The sequence below is a fragment of the Mizuhopecten yessoensis genome, unplaced genomic scaffold (genome assembly GCF_002113885.1).
Source record: "Mizuhopecten yessoensis strain PY_sf001 unplaced genomic scaffold, ASM211388v2 scaffold1957, whole genome shotgun sequence".
NCBI lineage: Eukaryota > Metazoa > Mollusca > Bivalvia > Pectinida > Pectinidae > Mizuhopecten > Mizuhopecten yessoensis.
In genome coordinates this window covers 239,169-260,994 of record NW_018404306.1, presented here as the reverse complement: position 1 = coordinate 260,994, position 21,826 = coordinate 239,169, and the positions used below count along the sequence as shown (strand labels likewise).

The following is a 21,826-nucleotide window of genomic DNA, read 5'->3' as shown; positions in this document are numbered from 1 at the left end:
GGCATAACCGTTCAGTTTACCTTAATAGTTAATATGCGTTTTACCGTTGTGATACCAGGGTTTAATGCAATATTAATTCATATACGTAATTGGTGAATTCAAAACAATGACTCGGTGAACGTGTCATGTGACTTTGAACAATTGGTGTTTATGGAGTGATGTGCCTCCATACTTGTGTTGTGTTGAGACTAGTGGTGTACTAGCTCAAAAATTGGTGTTTTACTTGTGTGTATAGAATAATATAAGATTGATGGGTTTGCCCGTGGCAACTCACAATTACATATATAGATTAAAATAAGTATCTCAACTACAGCCGAGGCCACAAATATGCCAGAACCAATATTAAAATATTAAGGAAATCTATATTTGGTGTATGTTATTTTTTTCTACAATAATTAGGGAATTACTTTCGAAAACTTCACACGTGCTCAATAAAAGTGATAACCAGCATCCGATTTCCATATGTGTATGAATGTACATTTATTTCATTTCGACTATTACAATAGATATGTATTATAACAAATAAGATAATTTCTAACGTATTATTCAGGAAACAAAAAAAGTACTGGTAAACAAGATCGAACTTATATCACAAAATTGAAATTCGTTGCTTCACTAAGATTTCCCGAACCTAAGTTGCTATCTATCAACGACAAGAGAATGGAGTAAAAACAAAAATGAACTTAAGGCAGAGAGTCTAAGCACACCGTGTTATTTCTCAAACGAAGAAGAGTTCCAACTTGTTCTTCATTCTATTTTTACTTTCTGTTAATCAGATGTATGTGAAATTTTCTATTCCTCTTAAAATAACAAGAATTCAACAATATGTGTACCATTTCCAGAGAAGCGAGTGACTACTTTTTAAATAAAGAAAGTAGTGAAAAACGATCTCTGGAATATTTTATGAACTCTTTTTCAAAATTATGTTACGGACAATTAGATCTTTATATAGACATTGTACAACTCTAATCGTAGACCAATGACTGTTACAATTCTTACCAGGTTAATTTTCCACGTTAATTGCCTTCTCAAAAAAAAGTTCGGTTATATAAAAAAATGATATATTGTAATAATGGTATATTGTATTGCCGTCCAGGTAAGGTACTTTCCATTGTATCAAAATTGTTTGATTGGCAGGTGTTAAACACAGGTGAGAGAAACTATGGTGTAAAGTTAATTGCTTAATTGCTTTTATGATAAGTGTATAGCGCAAGTAGTGGGGGTGCGAGGCCAAGCTGGGGGTTGGCCTTCCAAAGGAAAGTTTTTGATTTCAAGGTCTCTGGATCAAATTCCCGTGTTTCGTGGTAATTTGGCAATTAGATTTAAGCAGACGTAATTTATGTCTCTGATTTAAATTTTGGAGAAAAAATTAGAAAACGTGGTTATTGCGATTTTTTTTTAAATTTTAATTTACTTACGCAATAAAGGTTTGAAATACATGTATATTAAATATGTTTTTACTCATTAAAATTATGTGTAGTCATTTGCATATAACTAGAAAGCTACGCGCCTGCACGATGAAAATAACAATAATAAACTAAGACATGAGATTGCAGCAAGATTTGTTCTTCAACTTCTTGCGTAATTGTCAGTAGCAAGGTCACAGTTCACCTCATCAAATGATCTGGTAGCCTTGTCCAATATTTGAGACACTAACGTCCTTTTTTACTAGCCAAAACAATGATGTCCTTTTTTACTAGCCAAAACAATAACCGGCGCTTGGACTCTTCTTACTGTTATAATTAAAAATTGTTCTAGATTGTTCTTTAATTTTCAAGTACAGTTTCCTGTTTATACATTAAAGATGAATATGTCCAATACATAAACACACGAGTAGAATGGTAAATCTAACCATGCTTGACAACTTGTGACACCTTGTTAGCAGGCAGCTAGCTACCTGCTGTGGGTCAAGGGTCGACAAGCCGCTGGTACCTGTAGTGTTGCAAACGCTTTTTACCCTCTGTTAGAATATGGACTAGCCAAAATCAGTCACATTTGGACGAAATATTAAATTCTAGGGTTGAAAGCATATCTCCAAATCATTCTGTGTCATGTTTGTTTTGTAAAATCTGTCAAGTTCGAAGGCCAACCGGACACACAGCTTCACTACGCTTATTGGAGACGAGACATTTTGTTTCGTTTACTGGTTCGTAATATTTCCCTATAAACTTTCAAACAAAGTGTACACACAAACAAATGGAAGAATTTTACACATCTCCGTTACTCGTCAAAGTATTTCGGCTTCACCTGATTGACATCGCATTACGTAATGTACATCAACAGCGCCACCTGTAACTAGGTCGTCGAAAGCAGCTGATTTTCTTTCGTGAATTTATGCAACCTTCTGACTTCGAATATGAAATAGAGCAAGAATGGTTGGTGCATATAGCTGACCATCCAAAACACCGTGTGCTGCTTAAACAACTTAAAGATAGCCTCGTGTTACTCATGATCAGAGATGTTAGTTATTGTTACCTTACATAATTGTTTTATTCTGACCTATTTCCACCTGATAATCTGACGTGAACGTAAATGATTTTTTTTTTGGACGTACCACGTTCTACTACTATATTGTATTGCATGGAATAGTCGTGCATACAGCATATAAATATAGCATTCGAGCATCCTGGACTGCCAGTGCTATTCAATGTACAGTACATTAGTTAGCTGCCGATCGACAAGTTAATCCCCAACGCTCATCCGTGCGGGGTGGGCGGCTCCCCGCGACTTTGCTCAGGTGATTTCTCGGTGGGGCTTTAAACCCCTTCACCTTCACGACGACTGTCACTCCTGTGACCTTGAAAGTCAAACAAGGACATTAAGTTGAACACACTTTATAGCCTTTCATCCCAGCATGCTTCTGGCCAAATATAATTACCCTGGACCTTTAGATTATTCAGAAGTTGTTTGAAGATTACAACATATTTGACCCCTGGGAGCTTGAAAATGGGTGAGGGTCATTCATTTCAACAAACTTGCAATTGGTAACCCTTCATCCCAGCATATTACTGGCCAAATAACATACCCTGGTCCTTTTGGTTATAAAGAAGAAGTCATTTACAGTTTTCAACATATTTGACCCCTCCCAGGCTAAAAAAAAGGGTACATTGATCAGAGGCATGCCTATTTCGTGCCAAAAAGGTGCCTTAAACGTACCTCTACTTCTGGGGTATTTTTAAAGTACCCTCATGAAAAAAATTGCTGATTTTTACTGAATTTTGCTGAGGATTTGCTGAACAGTTGCTGAAAATTTGCTGAAACTAACATCGGATGCTGAACCATTGCTTACACAGTTTCTACAGATGCTGAATTTTGCTGAACTTAACTGAAAAATGCTGAAAACTGCTGAACTGTTCAGGAAATGCTGAAAAATGCTGAACTGTTCATATTAATGCTGAAAAATGCTGAACTGTTCAGGATAATGCTGAAAAATGCTGAACTGTTCATGTTAATGCTGAAAAATGCTGAACTGTTCAGGATAATGCTGAAAAATGCTGAACTGTTCAGGATAATGCTTAAAAGATGCTTAACTGTTCAGGATTATGCTGAAAAATGCTGAAGTGTTCTGTTAAAATTTGAAGCCATTATTGTTTTCGAGAATAAAAGAAATGAGTATTTAATGCTCTTGAAACTAATTTTTATGATCATTAAATTAATAAAAAAAAAAATTAATGATCATTAATTAACTGAAACAAGTACGTGTAGTTAGAAGAAAGTTGGTGGTCAATAACTATAACATCAGTTTCCATGATCAAGCCTTCGAATCTAATATACTAAGTGAATAAAGTCCGAGAGATCCGAGTAAATGCTATGTGGATGACTCCCGAGTGTTACCGAAAAGATAAACAAATATGGCTGCCGTAGAAGACGAACCGCTATGTCCGAGACAAACTTTCGACTCTAATCAATGGACTATAAAAGTTCAGACAGTATGATTAAATGGAATACACATGACAGGTATGATGTTATATCAACACGCTGAACAATGGTTTTGAGTATAAACGTGTGTTTCCCGTAAAAATACAGATTACACCTAGCGGTGGACATGTCGTCTGCTCATACACATTGATTGGTTCAATATGCAGTCTTCACCTCGCATTTAAACACTTATATCGTTAATTTACAGACTAACAACATAATACTACGATCTTATTTGGATGGAATACTTGTATTATGTTACAATTTGATGAAATACAACAATATGAGATATAATTTCCACCCGAATTCACGTAACAATAAGTACAGATGGTCGGTGTTCATATCAGACTATGTAAGCTTTCAGCATACAAATCTAGGTAATTACACACTTCAACATCTCACATTATGATTTAAAACAGCATACGTATGGGATGACACAATCTGACATAAAATAAAACAATCTCAAAGTATTCAATGTGAAATTCGTTTACAATAATGGAACAATAATACTGTCACTTTCTAACTACATGTACATACTTCATTCACCGACCATATGTAACTAGTGATCATAGGTTTGTGTAATTCTTGCCTTTTTAAGTTTTATATACTTTAAATCATGATCTAGATCTGCATCAATAATGGGGACATTGTAATAAACAGCATCATGACAACACACACAAATATTTGGATCTAATTTTGATGATTGACAAGTTTCCTAATTACTAAAATAGAAAGCTTTTGTGACAGCCAGAAGGCAGGAGGGCATTCATGTCGTTCTAACTTCTAAATTTATTTTTATTATTTGAAGATTATATATAAAAAAAAAAAACACTTATAAGAAGGCTTAAATGGACTCCCCCTAACTCAGTAACAGTCAGTAATTGCCCTAAATTTATCTAACAATAATTTGAGAAACAAGACATTTTTTTATTTTTTTTTAGGTCTTAGTGATGAAGTGTATGTTGTATTGTTTAACAAACAGTGATTAAGAAGCATTGTTGAAATGTGCCGGAACTTGCTTATTATATAAATGTTGTTTGGCTAGAAATCACAGTGATAAGTACTGATGATATAATTACTGTATACTAGCCTTTAAATTACTTAGTGATTTGCTAAGGTTATATGCATATATAGCAGTTGGCTTTGCTGAAAAATTTCTGAATTATTGCTGAAATTTGCTGAAACATTCCTGAAATTTGGTGAAACATTCCTGTAATTTGCTGGTATAGTTCCTGAACTTTGCTGAAACATTCCTCAAATTTGCTGAAACATTCCTGTAATTTGCTAGTATAGTTCCTGAACTTTGCTGAAACATTGCTGAACTTTGCTGAAATACATTTGCTGAATTTTGCTGAATTTTGCTGAAAAATGCCTGGATTTGGGCCAAATTCAGGTATATTTCAGCAATTGCCCTCTGTGGGTTTTCAGCATTCGTTCAGCAAAAATTCAGTAAAATGTTCAGCAAAAATTCAGCACTTTTTTTTCATGGGGGCCTCGTTTGACTTGTTCACACTATTCCTCTCAAAGTACTGCACCAATATACTTAATAAGCATTTCATTCTAACTGACGATTTGTGAATTATATATGAAGTCAACTCCCATATTAATAGAAATATTTTTCCTTTTGTTTAAAAAATAAATTCACTACTCCTTCCACATTACTTCACCAATTTAAGTGATACCTTTTATACATGACAGTATATAAATCGGAGGTCCTCTCCCAATTATAGAGTTATATTTACATTTGCATGGCATTGTCACTATATAGCCTCTTTGAAAGCTGTGTCGTTGATGGGACTTTAATAACCATGCATCACGAGACACAATTCTTAGCGTATTAATACAACACTGACCGGAACTACAATATCCAATATAAATAAACATGACGGCTGCTGAAATTTTGCTGGGCATTGTGAGATTTAACAATGTCATTGTAAATTTATGTGCAAAATAAAAAATAAAAAATAAAAACTTTTATTACAACGAAAACAAGACCAAGGTCTGCAATATCGTACAAAATGCACATCGGTTGAAATCACCAATGCCGGCAATGGGGAACAATTTGAACACTCATGCAATTTTATCAGAAATATCGTCTGTTACACTGTACTGATCAACAGGGGTTCGTTACAAATGTCTGAAATACACATATTCTATAGACCTACTGACACATATGTTACAGACCTACTGATATGAGTCACAGCACACATAAACATTTCAGACATGTGTAACGAACCTGTGCTCCGTTGCAAGATCACTCACTTCAAACGCTATCAATTTCACGCGTCTCGCATTCACGACATGTCAAATAACGAGTCTGTTAGAGAATCTTACGACTGTTGTCAGGTTCCCATACAATCAACAAATAAATTCACGCCTGTATTCTTCACAAAATGAGCAAAGAGAAAAGTTTGAATTAACTTTCAAAAATAACTCCCTCGTGGAGGGCAAGGTCGGATTTACGGTGTTCACTGTATTTGTCCATGCGCGAAATTTGTTCCGGGGAAAAATCGAAACAATTTCAAATCTAACTTTCAGCTCAGAGTTCTATTGATAAACTTAAATCACCCTATAGACATATCATACACAATTGTTTTGATACTGAATTGTGGAATAAAATTGAAGTGTTTGTTAAAATTTCAAAGTACTACTTTGTTCGCCAATCAGCACACAACAATACGCTGTTCAAACTATTGAACGAAATTGTGTGGACTGTCGATAACACGGGCATTTTTAATTTTAAATATAAATTATAAGTTAAAAAAGAACATAAGAGTCAGAGAAAACGTAAATATAAGTATTGAACTGTTTGTGTATGGTATTTATGATCTATTTGAATGACAAAGCGCGCATTATGAGTTGTTTGCTTACAAAGCTGTGTCATTCAAATAGATCATAAATACCATACAAAAGCAGTTCAATGCTTAAATTTCCCTTTGTTTAAAAAACTGTTTGTATTACTCCCGAGGTACAATGAAAATGAAACCGGTGTTCTGCCATATTTATATTTAGGCATGGCCTTTATTTCAATTTTCATGCCAAAATTTATTTAAGTGCTGTTGATCTGATTGCTTCAATTTTAAACCTTGTTGTATATATATATATATCTACATGTATGTATAATTACTTAATTTATTCAAACCTGACAAGCAATTCATAAACTATTAAATTTTCCTTTACTTTGTTGTTGAGTTAACTTGATCATTTTTTTTCTTTCAGTATAATCCCTGCTGAATTGCCAGAAGATTGTGACCCTATCCGCCACCATCAGAAGCTTAATGAGGACAGTTACAGTACTTGCTGACTTAATTTGGGCATATATGTCTCATAATAAACTTTCATAGTCTTTTATAAATTATTCAATATATGATATGATATTGTGCTTATATATATTTGCCCGATCATTTTTGAAAAATGCACATCATCACATGTTCATATTAAATTCTTTCTTCTTTACAAAAGTCCCAGAGACAACAAATGATTAAACTTCAATACTTCATCTAGTTTTGCAATTTAAACATTATGTTTATTAAGCCCAAAAACCTCTTTTGATTTATGAACAGATGAAGAGGTATAACTGTAAGGGATTGTCCCATTTATATTATTTTATGATGTGTTTGTATATGTATTATTCTATGAAGCAAATTTGAATAAATTTAAATTATCGAAAGTTTGTATCCTATTTAGTAATTGTTAACAAAATTTTAAATATTTTAATTTACATGCATAGATTTCATCCGTAATAATTGTCTTCAAGTTACTTCATTACTTTTTAGATTATCACTTTGTCAGTGTGTATATCTGTCTATATTATGTAGGTTCTAATTTATTTAACTTACGATTATTTATATTTGTACTGTTTCAACTAGAAATCAGTATTTGTATCACAATAAAATATTGTTATTGGATATAAGTCAAGGTCATTCATTTGAACAAACTTCGTAGCCCTTTATCCCGGCATGTTACTGGCCAAATATCAACACCCTAGGCATCTTGGTTATCACAAGAGGTTGTTTAAAGGTTTTAAACATATTTGACCCCTGTGACCTAGAATATAAGTCAAGGTTATTCATTCGATCAAACTTGCTTGTCATTTATCCAAGCAAGTTACTGGCCAAATATCATTGCACTAGGTCTCCTAGTTATTCAGAAGATTTTGCATAGGTTTTTAACATACATGTACTTGACCCCTGTGACATTGAATATGAGTCAAGGTCATTCATTTGAACAAACTTGATGGCCCTGCATCCCAGCATGTTATTGGCCAAATACCATCACCCTATAGGCTTCTTAGTTATTCAGCAGACGTTGTTTAAATAAAAAAGTTCACGCCGGATGGGCGACAAACGCCGCACCATGGCATGCATAAGCTCACTTGCCCTTCGCGCAGATGAGCTGATAATAAGATTTTAACATATTTGACCCCTGTGACCTTGCAAATGTTGGTAGCCCTTCATTCCAGCATGCTACTGGCTAAACATCATCATCCTAGGCCTTTTGATTACTGAGAAGAAGTTGTTTGAATAAAAAAAAGTTCACGCTGGACAGACGACAGACGTCACACCATGGCATAAGCTCACTTGCCCTTCGCGCAGATGAGCTGATAAAACTAAGAGTCAAACCCTTTTTACGATGAGATACATCTAACCATTAGATAAGCTATTCAATATTCCTGTCAAAATAGCCTGTATTTCTGACTGATCCTACTGGAGAAAGGACAGAAAAAATTGCAAAGAAACCTACCAACATTTTTTCCCCCTAGAATTGAACCAGAATTGAACCAATCAGTCTGTCTTTCCGAAAATATAATTTTGGGCGGAGCCAATTAAGATTGAATTGAGATTTGCCTCATTAATGTTATATTTGGCAAGCTACATAAAATGTATGTGTTGCCACTGGAAGCAATACCTTATTCCATTGGTCAGTGGATTGGTTTATATAAGAGATCCTAGATGAATCTTGGCACCCACCATTGTACCATCTTCATTAGTTCTTTCGCAGTTTCATCTTTTCTCTTTTTTTCTCTCATCTGTCTGATCAGGTCATGTTAACAGTAAATGCACCTTGAGGTAACTTTTGATCTAAACTTAATACTGATGTGTATGAAAGACAACCTTCAAAGTAAGTTTGCATTTTCACATATTTAGTAGTTCAGTACTTAATGTGAAAGAAATAGACCAATCATTGCAATATAAGAAAGATCTGTTAAGTTCCATCTTCGGCCATCTTGTTTTTATGATTACTTTCAAAAGGAAACATAAACGAGAGGCCCATAGGGCCTGTATCCCTCACCAGGATACCTAAGCAATCATGGCAAAATATTCTCCAAATGAGATCCAAGGGAATATGCCAGATCCAAAGGCCAATCCTTGTAGCATATCTGTATTAGATTTTTCATGCCCAGCAATTTTATGTATGGTTATGGGGTGGGGATCTCAACTGTTTCCAAGCTGTGACTCAGAAACTAGGTCCCTAGGGTTGTGGCCAGACCCCAGGATCAATTCTAATATCATGACTGTATTTGTCTCTTTTTGCCCAGCATTTGTATATATAGTTTTGGGTGGGGATCTCAACCGTTTCAAAGTTTTGACCCAGGAGTTAAGTCTGCAAGGGTGGGGCAGACCCTAGGATCAATTCTAATATTATGACTGCATTCGTCTCTTTATGCCCAACAATTGTATATATAGTTTTGGGGTGGAGATCTTAATTATATATAACCATTTCAAAGTTATGACCCAGGGGTTAAGTCTCCAAGGGTGGGGCAGTCCCCAAGGCCATCCTGGAACCATATGTGCATTCATCTCTTTATACTCAGCAATTGTATATATGGTTATAGGGTGGGTCTCTCAACTGTTTCCAATCTGTGACTAAGAAACTAGGTCCCTATAGGGGTTCGGTCAGACCCCAGGGTCTATTCTGATATCATGACTGCATTCGTCTCTTTATACCCAGCATTTGTATATATAGTTTTGGGGTGGGGATCTCAACAGTTTTAAAGTTATGGCCCATGGACTATGTCTCTGAGGGTGGGGCCAGACACTAAGGCCATCCTGGAAGCAAAAGTTCATTCTTCTCTTTGCACTCAGCAATTGTAGATATGGTTATATGGTGGGGATCTCAACTATTTCCAAGTAATAAACCTTTTATGGCCCCACACCTTAGCCCTAGGGGGTCAGCCCCACCATTCCTACAATTTTGAATCCCTGCCTCCCATGAATGCTTCCGACCAAATATGATCGATATCCATGGCATAGTTCTATAGAAGAAGTTGTTTATAGCAATATAGCCTAATTGCCCCCTTTTGGCCCCGCCCTCAGCCCCCTGGTGGGTCAGCCCCACCATTTGTACAATTTTGAATTCCCACCACCTAGGGATATACTTCCAGTCAAATATGGTTGATATCCATCTCTTAGTTCCAGAGAAGAAGTCGCTTAAAGCAATATAACCTAATTGCCCCCTTTTGGCACCGCCCCTAAGCCCCCTTGGGGGTCAGCCACACCATTGTACAATTTTGAATCCCCACCACCTAGGGATGCTTCCAGTGAAATTTAGTTAAATTCCAATCAGTGGTTAAGAAGAAGTCATTTAAAGAAATTGTTAATGGACGGACGACGTACAACGGACGCCCAACGGACGCATAAGCTCACCTTGGTCCTTCGGACCCGGTGAGCTAACAATAAAGGACCGTGGGGAACATACATATCAAATTTGAGAAAGATCCCTCCTGTGGTTCCTGAGAAATATATGGTGCTAACAAACCCTTCACTGTCAAAATCCAAGATAACCGCCTGTCTACCATTTTGTTGATTCAATCAGTCTCAATTAAACATGCACAATAAAGGACCTTGGGGAACCTACATAGATCCTTCCAGTACTTCCTGAGAAATAGCACGAACAAACCTTAACTGTCAAAATCAAAGATGGCCTCCTGTTGGCCATTTTGTTTATCAGATCAACAGTCTCAAAAGAAAACATGAACAACCACGTGCACAGACCAAGTGGAACCTTCATATCAATTTGAGAAAGATTCCTCCAGTGGTTCCTGAGAAATAGAGTTGTACAAGATTGATGATCCATCTGACCTTCACTCCTGGTATGTAATTATAAGTACAACCAGTAGACATGAGGAAGGGATTATATTATGTGGCATATAATAATACTAAAGCATATAGTACAATACGTACTGTATAAGATCTTCTAAGATAGGCCTTTTAGCTGAGGCTAGAACTGAAAATATTGTAATATCCCCCCATTACCCATGTTGAACACTGGTGTACTGACAGTATACACTGATATACATGTACATCTGTATAAGCTTTTTAAATCATCTTCTCTATTCCATTACATTGACAGAATCAACATACCTAGGGCAAACTGTTTGCTTGGTTAAATATAATCCCATCAACAGCTGACATGGGTATCCCTCAGCTCGTCACAACAAGGATGTGGTCTAATGACATCCTACCCATACACACACACACTTATGTCTGAAAGTACTACACATGAAACTGTTTATTTAATATTTCATTCAGTCATTATCACAACACTTTTCCCAAAGCAACACACTGCAGTATCATACAGAAACCAACCATGGATTATCTTATATCTTGATCACTTTCATATTCTCTGTGCAATACTCTATACACACAACTTTGCTTATAGTTTCTCCACAGGACCCATCTCAGTGACTAATCTAAGTTGAGGAGGGGGGTATTTACCTTTTTTGTGATTTAGTGATTTAGGTGAAATTTGCATACATTTCATGAGGATCTTCACCTATGAAATTTAAATTTCTAGAAATTGTTTTCTATTGGAAATTGACAGTCTGTACATAGAATTGTAACCTTATACAATTACTTGCACAACCCTAGGCCTGCATGCTACAGAGCGGGAGACACAGACCAGCGGTGTGTACCAGTAACACAAGTAGATGCATCAACATAGTCATCGTAGACTAATGGTATGACGTCGTGAATGCACTGATTCTGAAGAAACTAAATTGGGATCAAACAAGAGCCATAATAACCCATAGAAAGAATGTTTACAGCAGAGAGGTGTACATGTTCATTACCTAAAACTCAAATATCATTGATTCAGCGGTAGCATGGCAACAGTACTAGTGAACTTAAATTTAATTGGAACATCTAATGTGCTTTTGACTATGACATGTATGGTAAGCCTACGGATGGTTAACTCTTATCCTCAAATAGTGCATACGCCATTTCAGTTTAAGTTAAATCCTAGTCAGTTTCTTCCATCAATCTTTGCTAATGAAGACTTCCTGGTACTTTCAAAGAAAAGGCAACGGTGCACATTTTTTCAAGAATCTGAGAAAGAATATTATGTTCCTTAAATATTGAGGACACACCTGTATGCAAGATGAAGGATTTAGCCAAATTAGGCATTTTCATTATCGTGAAGGTAAACCAATTTGAAGTATTTAATTTCTGTATTGGTGGCTCTGGGTGATGCCTCGATTAAGATTTGATTACTAAAATTAAATTGTAAAAGGACTTCAAATAAATGGAAGCAAATGATCTGCAAATTGGCCACAACTTCTGATTAAACGTTTGATGAATTTTAAAGTATGTCTATTCAGTTTGATTTCCAAGTGTTGATATATATAAGTCTGTGATTGGTTGGGCAGAGCAAGCTGATACTAATATAAGCTTCTTATTTCTCTGTACATATCAAATGAATTAGTGTCAGGTTTGAAGTATATGCTGTACAAAATCAGGGTCCGATAAAGATTGATAGCAATAAAATTACACGACAAATATTCATTTAAAATAGCATACATCATAATGAATTATGAAAAATATTTCTTTTACTTCAATTTCAAGCAATCTCCTATTTCCTACTGTAGGAGAGCCACAGTCACACATACCTCTGATATCTTTATATATATATACTGTATTATTTAAATAGTAGGCAATTTCCTTTACAGTACAACAATCATTGATGACAACAATCATTTCTGTCACAAGAATTACTTTGTTGTCATTTTGATCGCTGGATGAGCTGTCACACACAATTACAAAGCTGTCAACATATAAATACCTTAATTTATAGGTCACCGGCCTACAGAATAACATGGTCATAACTGACCAAGACTAAGTGTCCCATACATGTATGTTCTCTTTACCAGATAACTAGATCTTCTTACCAAAGCTTGTATTTCTTGTGTTTGTGTATTTATATAAGGATTATATTCCATGAGCCTAAACTATTTATCTCAAAAATAACTGTATTGGAGCACACAATCATTTTGTTATGATAAGAAAATAAAAGCCACTTAAGTTTTTAATCTCATATTCAGTTAACATTTTTGAAAATAATTGTGAAAACAATTATGAAAATTAATAACATACAACACAGGGGTTCGTTACAACTGTCTGAATATACATATGTTATACTGAAATGTGTACTGTGACCCATATCAGTATAGCATATGTGTATTTCAGACTAATTATAGTGGAAGAAAAACATGCAGACCCTCAAAAAACACTTTACACATGATGCAATTAATGTCTTAAGGACTCAACAACCTTATGGAACTGTGTCTGACAACAGTAAACACTAATTAACATTATTTAACAAAGTATGGAAATTAAAGTCAGACAATTCCTTCAAAATCACACATACAATTTAGAAAACAAATGAAATACCATCAAGGCTGCTAAACTGGAGTAAGACAAAATATGTAAACTTTTACCAGCTTTAGAGTGTTTTGTGTTTACACTAGGATACTATGATGTAGGCCTATCAAGCCCACTATCTTACATGTAACACACCCTACATATATACCATGTGGCCAACTCAAAACACAGCAAGTGAAGCTTCCATTAATCCATGTCCCCAAATCAGTGATCTGATGGAAGCAAACACTACCCAGCAAACAACATCATGTACTCTCTCCCCCAAAACTTACCTTTCTCACAGAAGTATGAAATCATCTATTTCCAATAGTATTAATATAAACATCCTCCTGTGTTATTGTTCGGTACTCCAACTCTACAATTCATGTAGTAAATATGTGGACGAAGTTTCTGCAGCAATCAAACGTCAAGGGGCACCCAGGGGGAACACAAAATTGGTAAAAGTTTAATCTATTATTGTGTTCTCAAACCAAGATCTCCTCATAAACAAGATTAGTCGAATGAGAAAATCCAACTTCACACAAACAGATCATGTGGAATTTTTCCAGAAAACACAATTTCTAGAAAATGATTAAGAGATCATTAATAAATACCATGTGAGGCCCTTTGGGGTACATTAATTCAGCCTATATAGCTAACACATGGTGATTTATCAAGGCATGACCAGGACAATGATAATGTGTCAATTTTTACCATTGATTTTCTGGTGCCAGCCATAGCAGCAGATTAGAAGATGGTGTTAGGGTCTGATTCTGAGTCTGTCCCAGAGCTGATAGGGTACCACACAAAGGGGCTGTAATATATAACAACAATGGTCCAGCTGCCAATCGTCAGAATGGATACAGAAAAATGCTTCTTAATTTCATGATCTACATAAAAGAAACCAGTTACAGCTTCCAATTCCTTTTTTTCATGTTATGTTAGACAATAAATTGAGAGATTACAAAAAAAATGTATATCATATATTTAATTACTTAATTAACCATTATAAAACATGGCTGACACATTTGTACCAATGCAAAATCTGTATTGATTACTCATGGAATCAGCAGTGCATCAGAATGAAATAAAGTACATGACAACAGTCAGAAGCTATAGTTTGGTTTGGTTTGGTTTGATTAATTTGTGTTTTACGCCCTTTTAATAGCTGTAGTAATTTTAAGGATGTGCCAGGTTTTGATGGTGGAGGGCCTACGACCAGTAGTACCTGGTGACTGCCCACAGTAAGCCTCGAACCCGCAACCCAGTGGTGGAGGGCTAGCTATATAGTGGACAACTCGTACATATTTTATAGTTTTGTGTACATTCACTTCACTTTTCACAATCCATACTTACCAACCTGAAGAAAATGTTTAGAAACATGTCAACAAAGGAAAAGAATGTAATATTTCAATATTTTTTCCAGACATTTCCTTAAATGACAGGGGACTTGTTTATGTTGGACGTCACATGTAAAACAAGAGGCCCAAATGGTCTGTATCGCTCACCTGGATAACAAAGCAACCATGGGAAATTATTCTTTTTACATAAAATCCCTCCAATGGTACAGAAGAAGAAAGATTTAAACCTCGAATTTCCCCATTGGGCCCCGCAACTTTCAGCACCCACAGAGTCCTCACCCTTCATTTATACAAAATTTAGTCCCCATGGCCCAAGGATACTCCAGACCAAACAAGAGGCCCAGAGGGCCTGTATCGCTCACCTGGATACCAAAGCAATCATGGCAAAATATTCTCCGAATGAGATCAAGGGAATATGCTAGACCCCAAGGCCAATCCTTGTAGCATATCTGTATTAGATTCTTCATGCCCAGCAATTTTATGTATGGTTATGAGGTGGGGATCTCAACTGTTTCCAAGCTTTGACTCAGAAACTAGGTCCCAAGGGTTGTGGCCAGACCCCAGGATCAATTCTAATATCGTGACTGCATTTGTCTCTTTTTGCCCAGCATTTGTATATATAGTTTTGGATGGGGATCTCAACCGTTTCAAAGTTATGACCCAGAGGTTAAGTCTGCAAGGGTGGGGCAGACCCTGGGGTCAATTCTAATATCATGACTGCATTCGTCTTTTTATGCCCAACAATTGTATATATAGTTTTGGGGTGGGGATCTAAACCATTTCAAAGTTATGACCCAGGGATTAGGTCTCCAAGGGCGGGGCAGTCCCGAAAGCCATCCTGGAAGCAAATGTGCATTCTTCTCTTTATACTTAGCAATTGTATACCATGGTTATATGGTCGGGATCTCAACCATTTCCAAGTAATACACTTTTTTTGGCCCCACCTCTTAGCCCGGGGGGTCAGCCCCACCATTTGTACAATTTTGAATCCCTGCCTCCCATGAATGCTTCCGACCAAATATGATCAATATCCATGGCATAGTTCTACAGTAGAAGTCGTTTATAGCAATATAGCCAAATTGCCCTCTTTTTGGCCCCGCCCTCAGCCCCACCATTTGTATAATTTTGAATCCCCACCACCAGTCAAATATGGTTGATATCCATCTCTTGGTTCCAGAGAAGAAGTCGCTTATAGCAATATTGCACAATTGAACCCTTTTTGCCCCTCCTCTCAGCCCCCTGGGGGGTCAGCTCCATCATTTGTACAATTTTGAATCCCTGACACCTAGGGATGCTTCCAGTTAAATATGGTTGATATCGACTTCTTAGTTCCAGAGAAGAAGTCACTTAAAGCAATATAGCCAAATTGACTCCTATTGGCCCCGCCCCTCAGCCCCCTGGGGTGTCAGCCCAACCATTTGTACAATTTTGAATCCCCACCACCTAGGGATGCTTCCAGTTAAATATGGTTGATATCCATGACATAGTTCTACAGAAGAAGTCATTTGTAGCAATATAGCCAAATTGCCCCCTTTTTGCCCCGCCCCTTAGCCCCCTGGGGGGTCAGCCCCATCATTTGTACAATTTTGAATCCCCACCACCTAGAGATGCTTCCAGTCAAATATTGCTGATATCCACTTCTTAGTTCCAGAGAAGAAGTCGCTTAAAGCAATATAGCCAAATTGACCCCTTTTGGCCCCGCCCCTCAGCCCCCTCGGGGGTCAGCCCCACCATTTGTACAATTTTGAATCCCCACCACCTAGGGATGCTTCCAGTCAAATTTAGTTGAATTCCAATCAGTGGTTAAGAAGAAGAAGTCGTTTAAATAAATTGTTGACGTACGTACGGACAGACGACGGACCCAACGGTATGGCATAAGCTCACCTTGGTCCTTCGGACCAGGTGAGCTAATAAGAATGAAATACCTTAATACCTTTGGTAGAAGGACTTTAAAGGTGCTACCTCAATTTCCCCTATTTATCCCCGCTCCTCTGCCCCCAGGGGATCCACACCCACCGTTTATACAAAATTGAGTCCCCTTGGCCTAAGGATGCCCCTGACCAAATTTAATCAAAATCTACTGGGTACATTATTATAGTTCAGGAGAAGTAGCATTTTAAAGGAAAAGTTTACGGAGGACAGAGGGACTAAAGACTAAGGACGACAGACGCTGTGCCATGGCATAAGCTCACTTGCCCTTCAGGCAGGTGAGCTATAAAAATTACTTCGACAAGACTAGAGTGACACAACTTGTACAAGTGACCTATGGTTTGATTTCATGATTGCAGCTCTAAGTTAATTGTATCATGTTGATGTCGAGCATCTGTGTTAGTATAAAACATGAGTCTGTGAAAATATATTTGTTTATGCCTTACTTCTGGTTGTGCATATGCAGTAGTTGTGTAAACATGCTGATCAGCTCGTAGTACAAAGCCAAATTTACTACAACTTGTGACTTACATTGTACATACCATGGTTCAATTTAATGTTTTTCAGAAAAGAAATTAATATCTTTAGTGAAGGTCTTTTATATTATATTCTGTGGATTTTAATTGTCTTTTTGGTGATTTATATAGACCCCTCTGAAAGCAATGATAAAGCTTATACATACAATATTTTGAATAGCATTAATGGAAATACATGCACAAGATATTTCGAGTACACAGGTATGGCACAGCTTTCAAATTTTGTACCTATGAAAGCCCTAGGCCTATATACATGTACATGTAGGTCTGTGAAAGTTAGACAGGGAGAAGTGACAAATGTACAGAGGTCATGGGAAGATATAGATATGTAAATAAAGATACAGACAGGAAAAAGGACAAAATTAGTGACAGCTTGCATGGAGAAATAGGGAAGAAGATATGAGTGGCAGAGGTGGTAAGATAGAAGTGTAGAATGATACACCTGGGAGTTAGGACCATTGATGAAGATACCTCTTCATGCTCCTTTCAAATCAGTCTAGATACCAGAGGAGGAATGTTGCAGTGAAGCATCACTAAAGTAAGATTGGACTTAGTTATAACAGTGTAAAGGGAAAGCTGGAGGCCAAGGGGGACCTCAAAACCTCTCTGTCTGTATACGTACTGTGTGTAAATGTATCGCACAATAAAGTCTCAGCTAATCAGTTTGGTTAAAAAGTCCTTAGCCAGGATACAAAACAACTGCCATTCCACACACAGAAACTCTATGGTACAGGGTCCTACGATGGAGTATGTGGGGTTGTCTACCAACTGCAGTGGAGAGATATATTAATGTACACACACACAGAGAAAGGTCTATGGTACAGGGTCCTATGACGGAGTATGCGGGGGTTGTCTACGACTCCAACAATGTTAGAGGTTTTACACTGTGAGACTTTTGACAGGCGCCGTGTAACCTCTCACTGCCCATAGCTGATTTTCCCGATGCTAATGATCAGATTTTTAAAGTTCAGATTTAGAAAAAGTATATCATGTTAACACACATTTAAATGTTCAACAGGGTTCTTTCTATAAAAACATGACTAAGTGAGAAGAATTTTGTGTCAAAGACATGAATAATAAGTTTTTTCTCTTTCAAATTGAAGCAGACACCATTTAGCAGTGATATTCTGGTTAATACAACAAGAGGCCCAAGGGCCTTAGCGGTCACCTGAGTTATATATTAAAGGTACTAGCTATATATATAGTAGCTCAATTTCATTGTTGTGATGTGATGCTGAAATCAACATGTAAACTAAGTAAAATACAATACTTGTCATGTCATCAAAAGATAAGAACTTAAAAAAACATTCAAATAAATTATTTTGCTATTGAGAATTATACCCTCTCCCCAAGGGAGAGCAGATGACCTGGGGGATAATGAAATTTACAATTAAGGTAATTCAGGTAACCGAGTCTGATGTAGATTTTTTAACTGTTCACAATAATCCACCCCTCCAGCCCCTGGGGATGGGGTAGGATCTTATTTTCTCATACCATCTAATTGCCATCTGGCATCATAATCATTCCAACCAAGTTTGAATAATTTCCTGCTGAAAATGGACAAAATATACCCAAAAGTGTTATTTCCCTATATAAACCATAGTAAATTTCACCCACTCACCAAAGGAGAACAGATGGACCGGGAATACTGAAATTTACAATTTAAATAAAGCCCCTGATGATCTTTCTATCCATGCAATTTTTTTTTACTGTAGTACAAATGTACCACCGAGTCTGAAGAAGATTTATGAAATATTGGTTAATTTTCCCTTTGGCCCTGGCCCCTGGGGTTCAGATAGGTATCCCAATTTTAAAATTTTGTAGCCTCATATACCAAGGATGATTCTGACCAAGTTTGAAAAAATTCTATCCACTGGTTCTTGAGAAGAAGTTGAAAATGTAAAAAATTTACGCACGATGGACGACAACAGACGGAAAGCGATCAGAATACAAACTGGCGTACATGTTATGTTCTACAAGCAGAATACAAACAAACTCTGTATCATTTCTGTGCTTTTGAAAAAAGAGGTTGCAGTCGGGAAAAACATATCCAATAGAAAAAAAGGCCAACCATGATATGATATAGGATTAGGTTGTCAACCTGCTGCAATGTATATACACACACACACACACGCACACACACACACACAGAAATGTTAACAAACACACACAGAGAAAGGTCTATGGTAATTATAACAGGGTCCTATGATGGAGTATGTGTGGTTGTCTATATAGCTACCTATATACGCGAAGAAATGTACACACACACACACACACACACTCACAGAGAAAGGTCTATGATAATAGGGTCCTATGATGGAGTATGTGGGGTTGTCTACCTGCTGCAGTAAAGAAATGTACACGTACACACAGACACACAAACACACACAGAGAAAGGTCTATGAAAATTATAACAGGGTCCTATGATGGAGTTTGTGGGGTTGTCTACCAGCTGCAGTGAAGAACTGTACACACACACACACAAACACACACAGAGAAAGGTCTATGGTAACAGGGTCCTATGATGGAGTATGTGGGGGTTGTCTACCTGCTGCAGTGAAGAACTGTACACACACACAATAGTGTGTGGTACTGAGCAGTGACAAGGATCTGCACACTTTTTAACAATTACACTGGAATGCTAACTATCTCCAAGTCAACTTCATTCCCACGGTAGGAGGGGTTGCAGAGATGAACTAGGTTTTCATGCAGTAGGGGGAAACTGACTAACATTCAATATATTCAGCCAATTACATATAACTATCTTACCTAAATACTGAGCTAAGACAAATCAAAGTAAACTAAACAATATTTGTTATAATTGTACAAACAAGATTTTCTCACTTGACCATAAAGTCAAAGTAGAAAGAAATAAATTATCCATTTTTTTCTATGATATTTACATAAAGCTAAATTTGCATATTTCTAAATAAACACTTTACATATTACAAATGCAAGAGATCCTATTAACTAGCATATTACTTAATGACAATTACAGACCAAATAAGGATTAAATCCCTTAATCTCTACAGGAGAAGAAGGATTTTAAAGGTTTTACGTGTATTTCCCCTATTGGGCCCCGCCCATCTGCCCCCAGGGAGGGCCACGCCCAAAGTTTACAGAAAATTGAGTCATCCATCAAGTGTTTCTTGAGAAATATTGAGTAGGATTCTTTAAAGATGGATGATGGAGGTACGGACCACAGACACAGACCAAATTAGGGTAAAATCCCGGTGAAGTAACTTTATTTTTGTCTTTTTTTCAAATACTACATAAGCATATCAAGTGAGACTCCTTATGGAAAATTACGATAGGATTTGGCTGAAATAGATTCATAAAAATGATTAAATCTAAGAAAATCATCGGTATTTCTACATGTCTGACCAACGTTTTGTTCAGGGATTTCCCTCTACTAGGGCATGCGCATATAATATAGCACACCATTTCTTTGTAAACAAAATGACTGGCCATGTGAAGTATAAGCGAAAGAAAAGTGTTGTACCGTGTCAGCTACGAAACGAAAAGTTGCTAAATGGTCAAAAGATAGCGCAAGGAGTACGTTACGGAATCATTATTGCAGGTGGCAGTATTCAAAGGAGAAAATAACTGCCCTAGCAGTTAGTACGGTGCATGTATTCTTCCGGATAGCCAGTTAAGCTGAAATAGAATTGACAGAAATGCTAGCACTGTTTATGTTATGAATAAATATCTAAAACTATTAAGCTCGCTAGTATCTTTGTCCGAGTTTGAACACAGATGAACTTAGTTTAATATGTTAATGGGCATGTATCGGAGAGAGTTTACTTTGTGTTTCTATAATTATACAGTGGTTTATGCGAAAGGAAGGGGTAAGTGACTGGTTAGTTTGATTTTGCCATGAGACCCTCCAAGGGATAACTGTTGTGATGGCCCTCAGCGTATTTTCTGGGTCATCGAGATCGTGCACTACTAGATTTACATAATTTATAATATTACCGGGTTCAGTAAAATGGTATGATTTAATTATATTGCTGAATTAAACTATTACTTTTGTTTTTACATGCAAGATTTAAATTAGTACTAATATGAATACCCGGCAATATTTTTAAACAAGAGGCCCATGGGCCTTAACGGTCACCTGATATATTTATGCAGAGAGTTGATTTTGTTTTTAACATGAACAGAAATATTATTCAAAGTGACAAAAAACAATAAAACCACCTTATTCAATATCTAGCATACAGAATCAGACTAAAAAGGATTTGAAACTAGCACCTCTGATTCTTAACAAGGAAAATGAAGAAATTTTAGCACACTGACTCCTTTGAGCCGCACCCTACAGCCCTTGGGGGTAGGGCTGGCTCAAAATTTTCAAAGTATCAAACTGTCAATTCAAGGTTATAATTCCAATCAAGTTATTAACATGTAATATTCAAAGTATCATTTGCCATTATAAACCATAATA

At 36.7% G+C, this 21,826-nt stretch overlaps 1 protein-coding gene across 8 annotated transcripts in view; it reads right to left on the bottom strand.

Annotated features, from left to right (window-relative positions):
- LOC110443300 (focal adhesion kinase 1-like) overlaps positions 1–21,826 on the bottom strand; it is a 175,113-nt gene that overhangs the window by 133,331 nt on the left and 19,956 nt on the right. Inside the window, exon 1 of one of the 8 annotated variants that reach the window (XM_021487489.1) lies at positions 13,850–13,957. The exons of 5 other annotated variants lie outside the window; for them this stretch is intronic. Coding sequence is in view for 1 of the 3 variants with exons in the window: in XM_021487473.1 (XP_021343148.1) it covers positions 11,283–11,320 (38 nt within the window). In the remaining 2 variants the exon portion in view is untranslated. Of the gene's footprint in view, positions 1–11,282; positions 11,364–13,849; positions 13,958–21,826 lie in introns of those variants that run through there. 2 more of the 8 variants (XM_021487505.1, XM_021487473.1) reach the window with 2 other exon arrangements.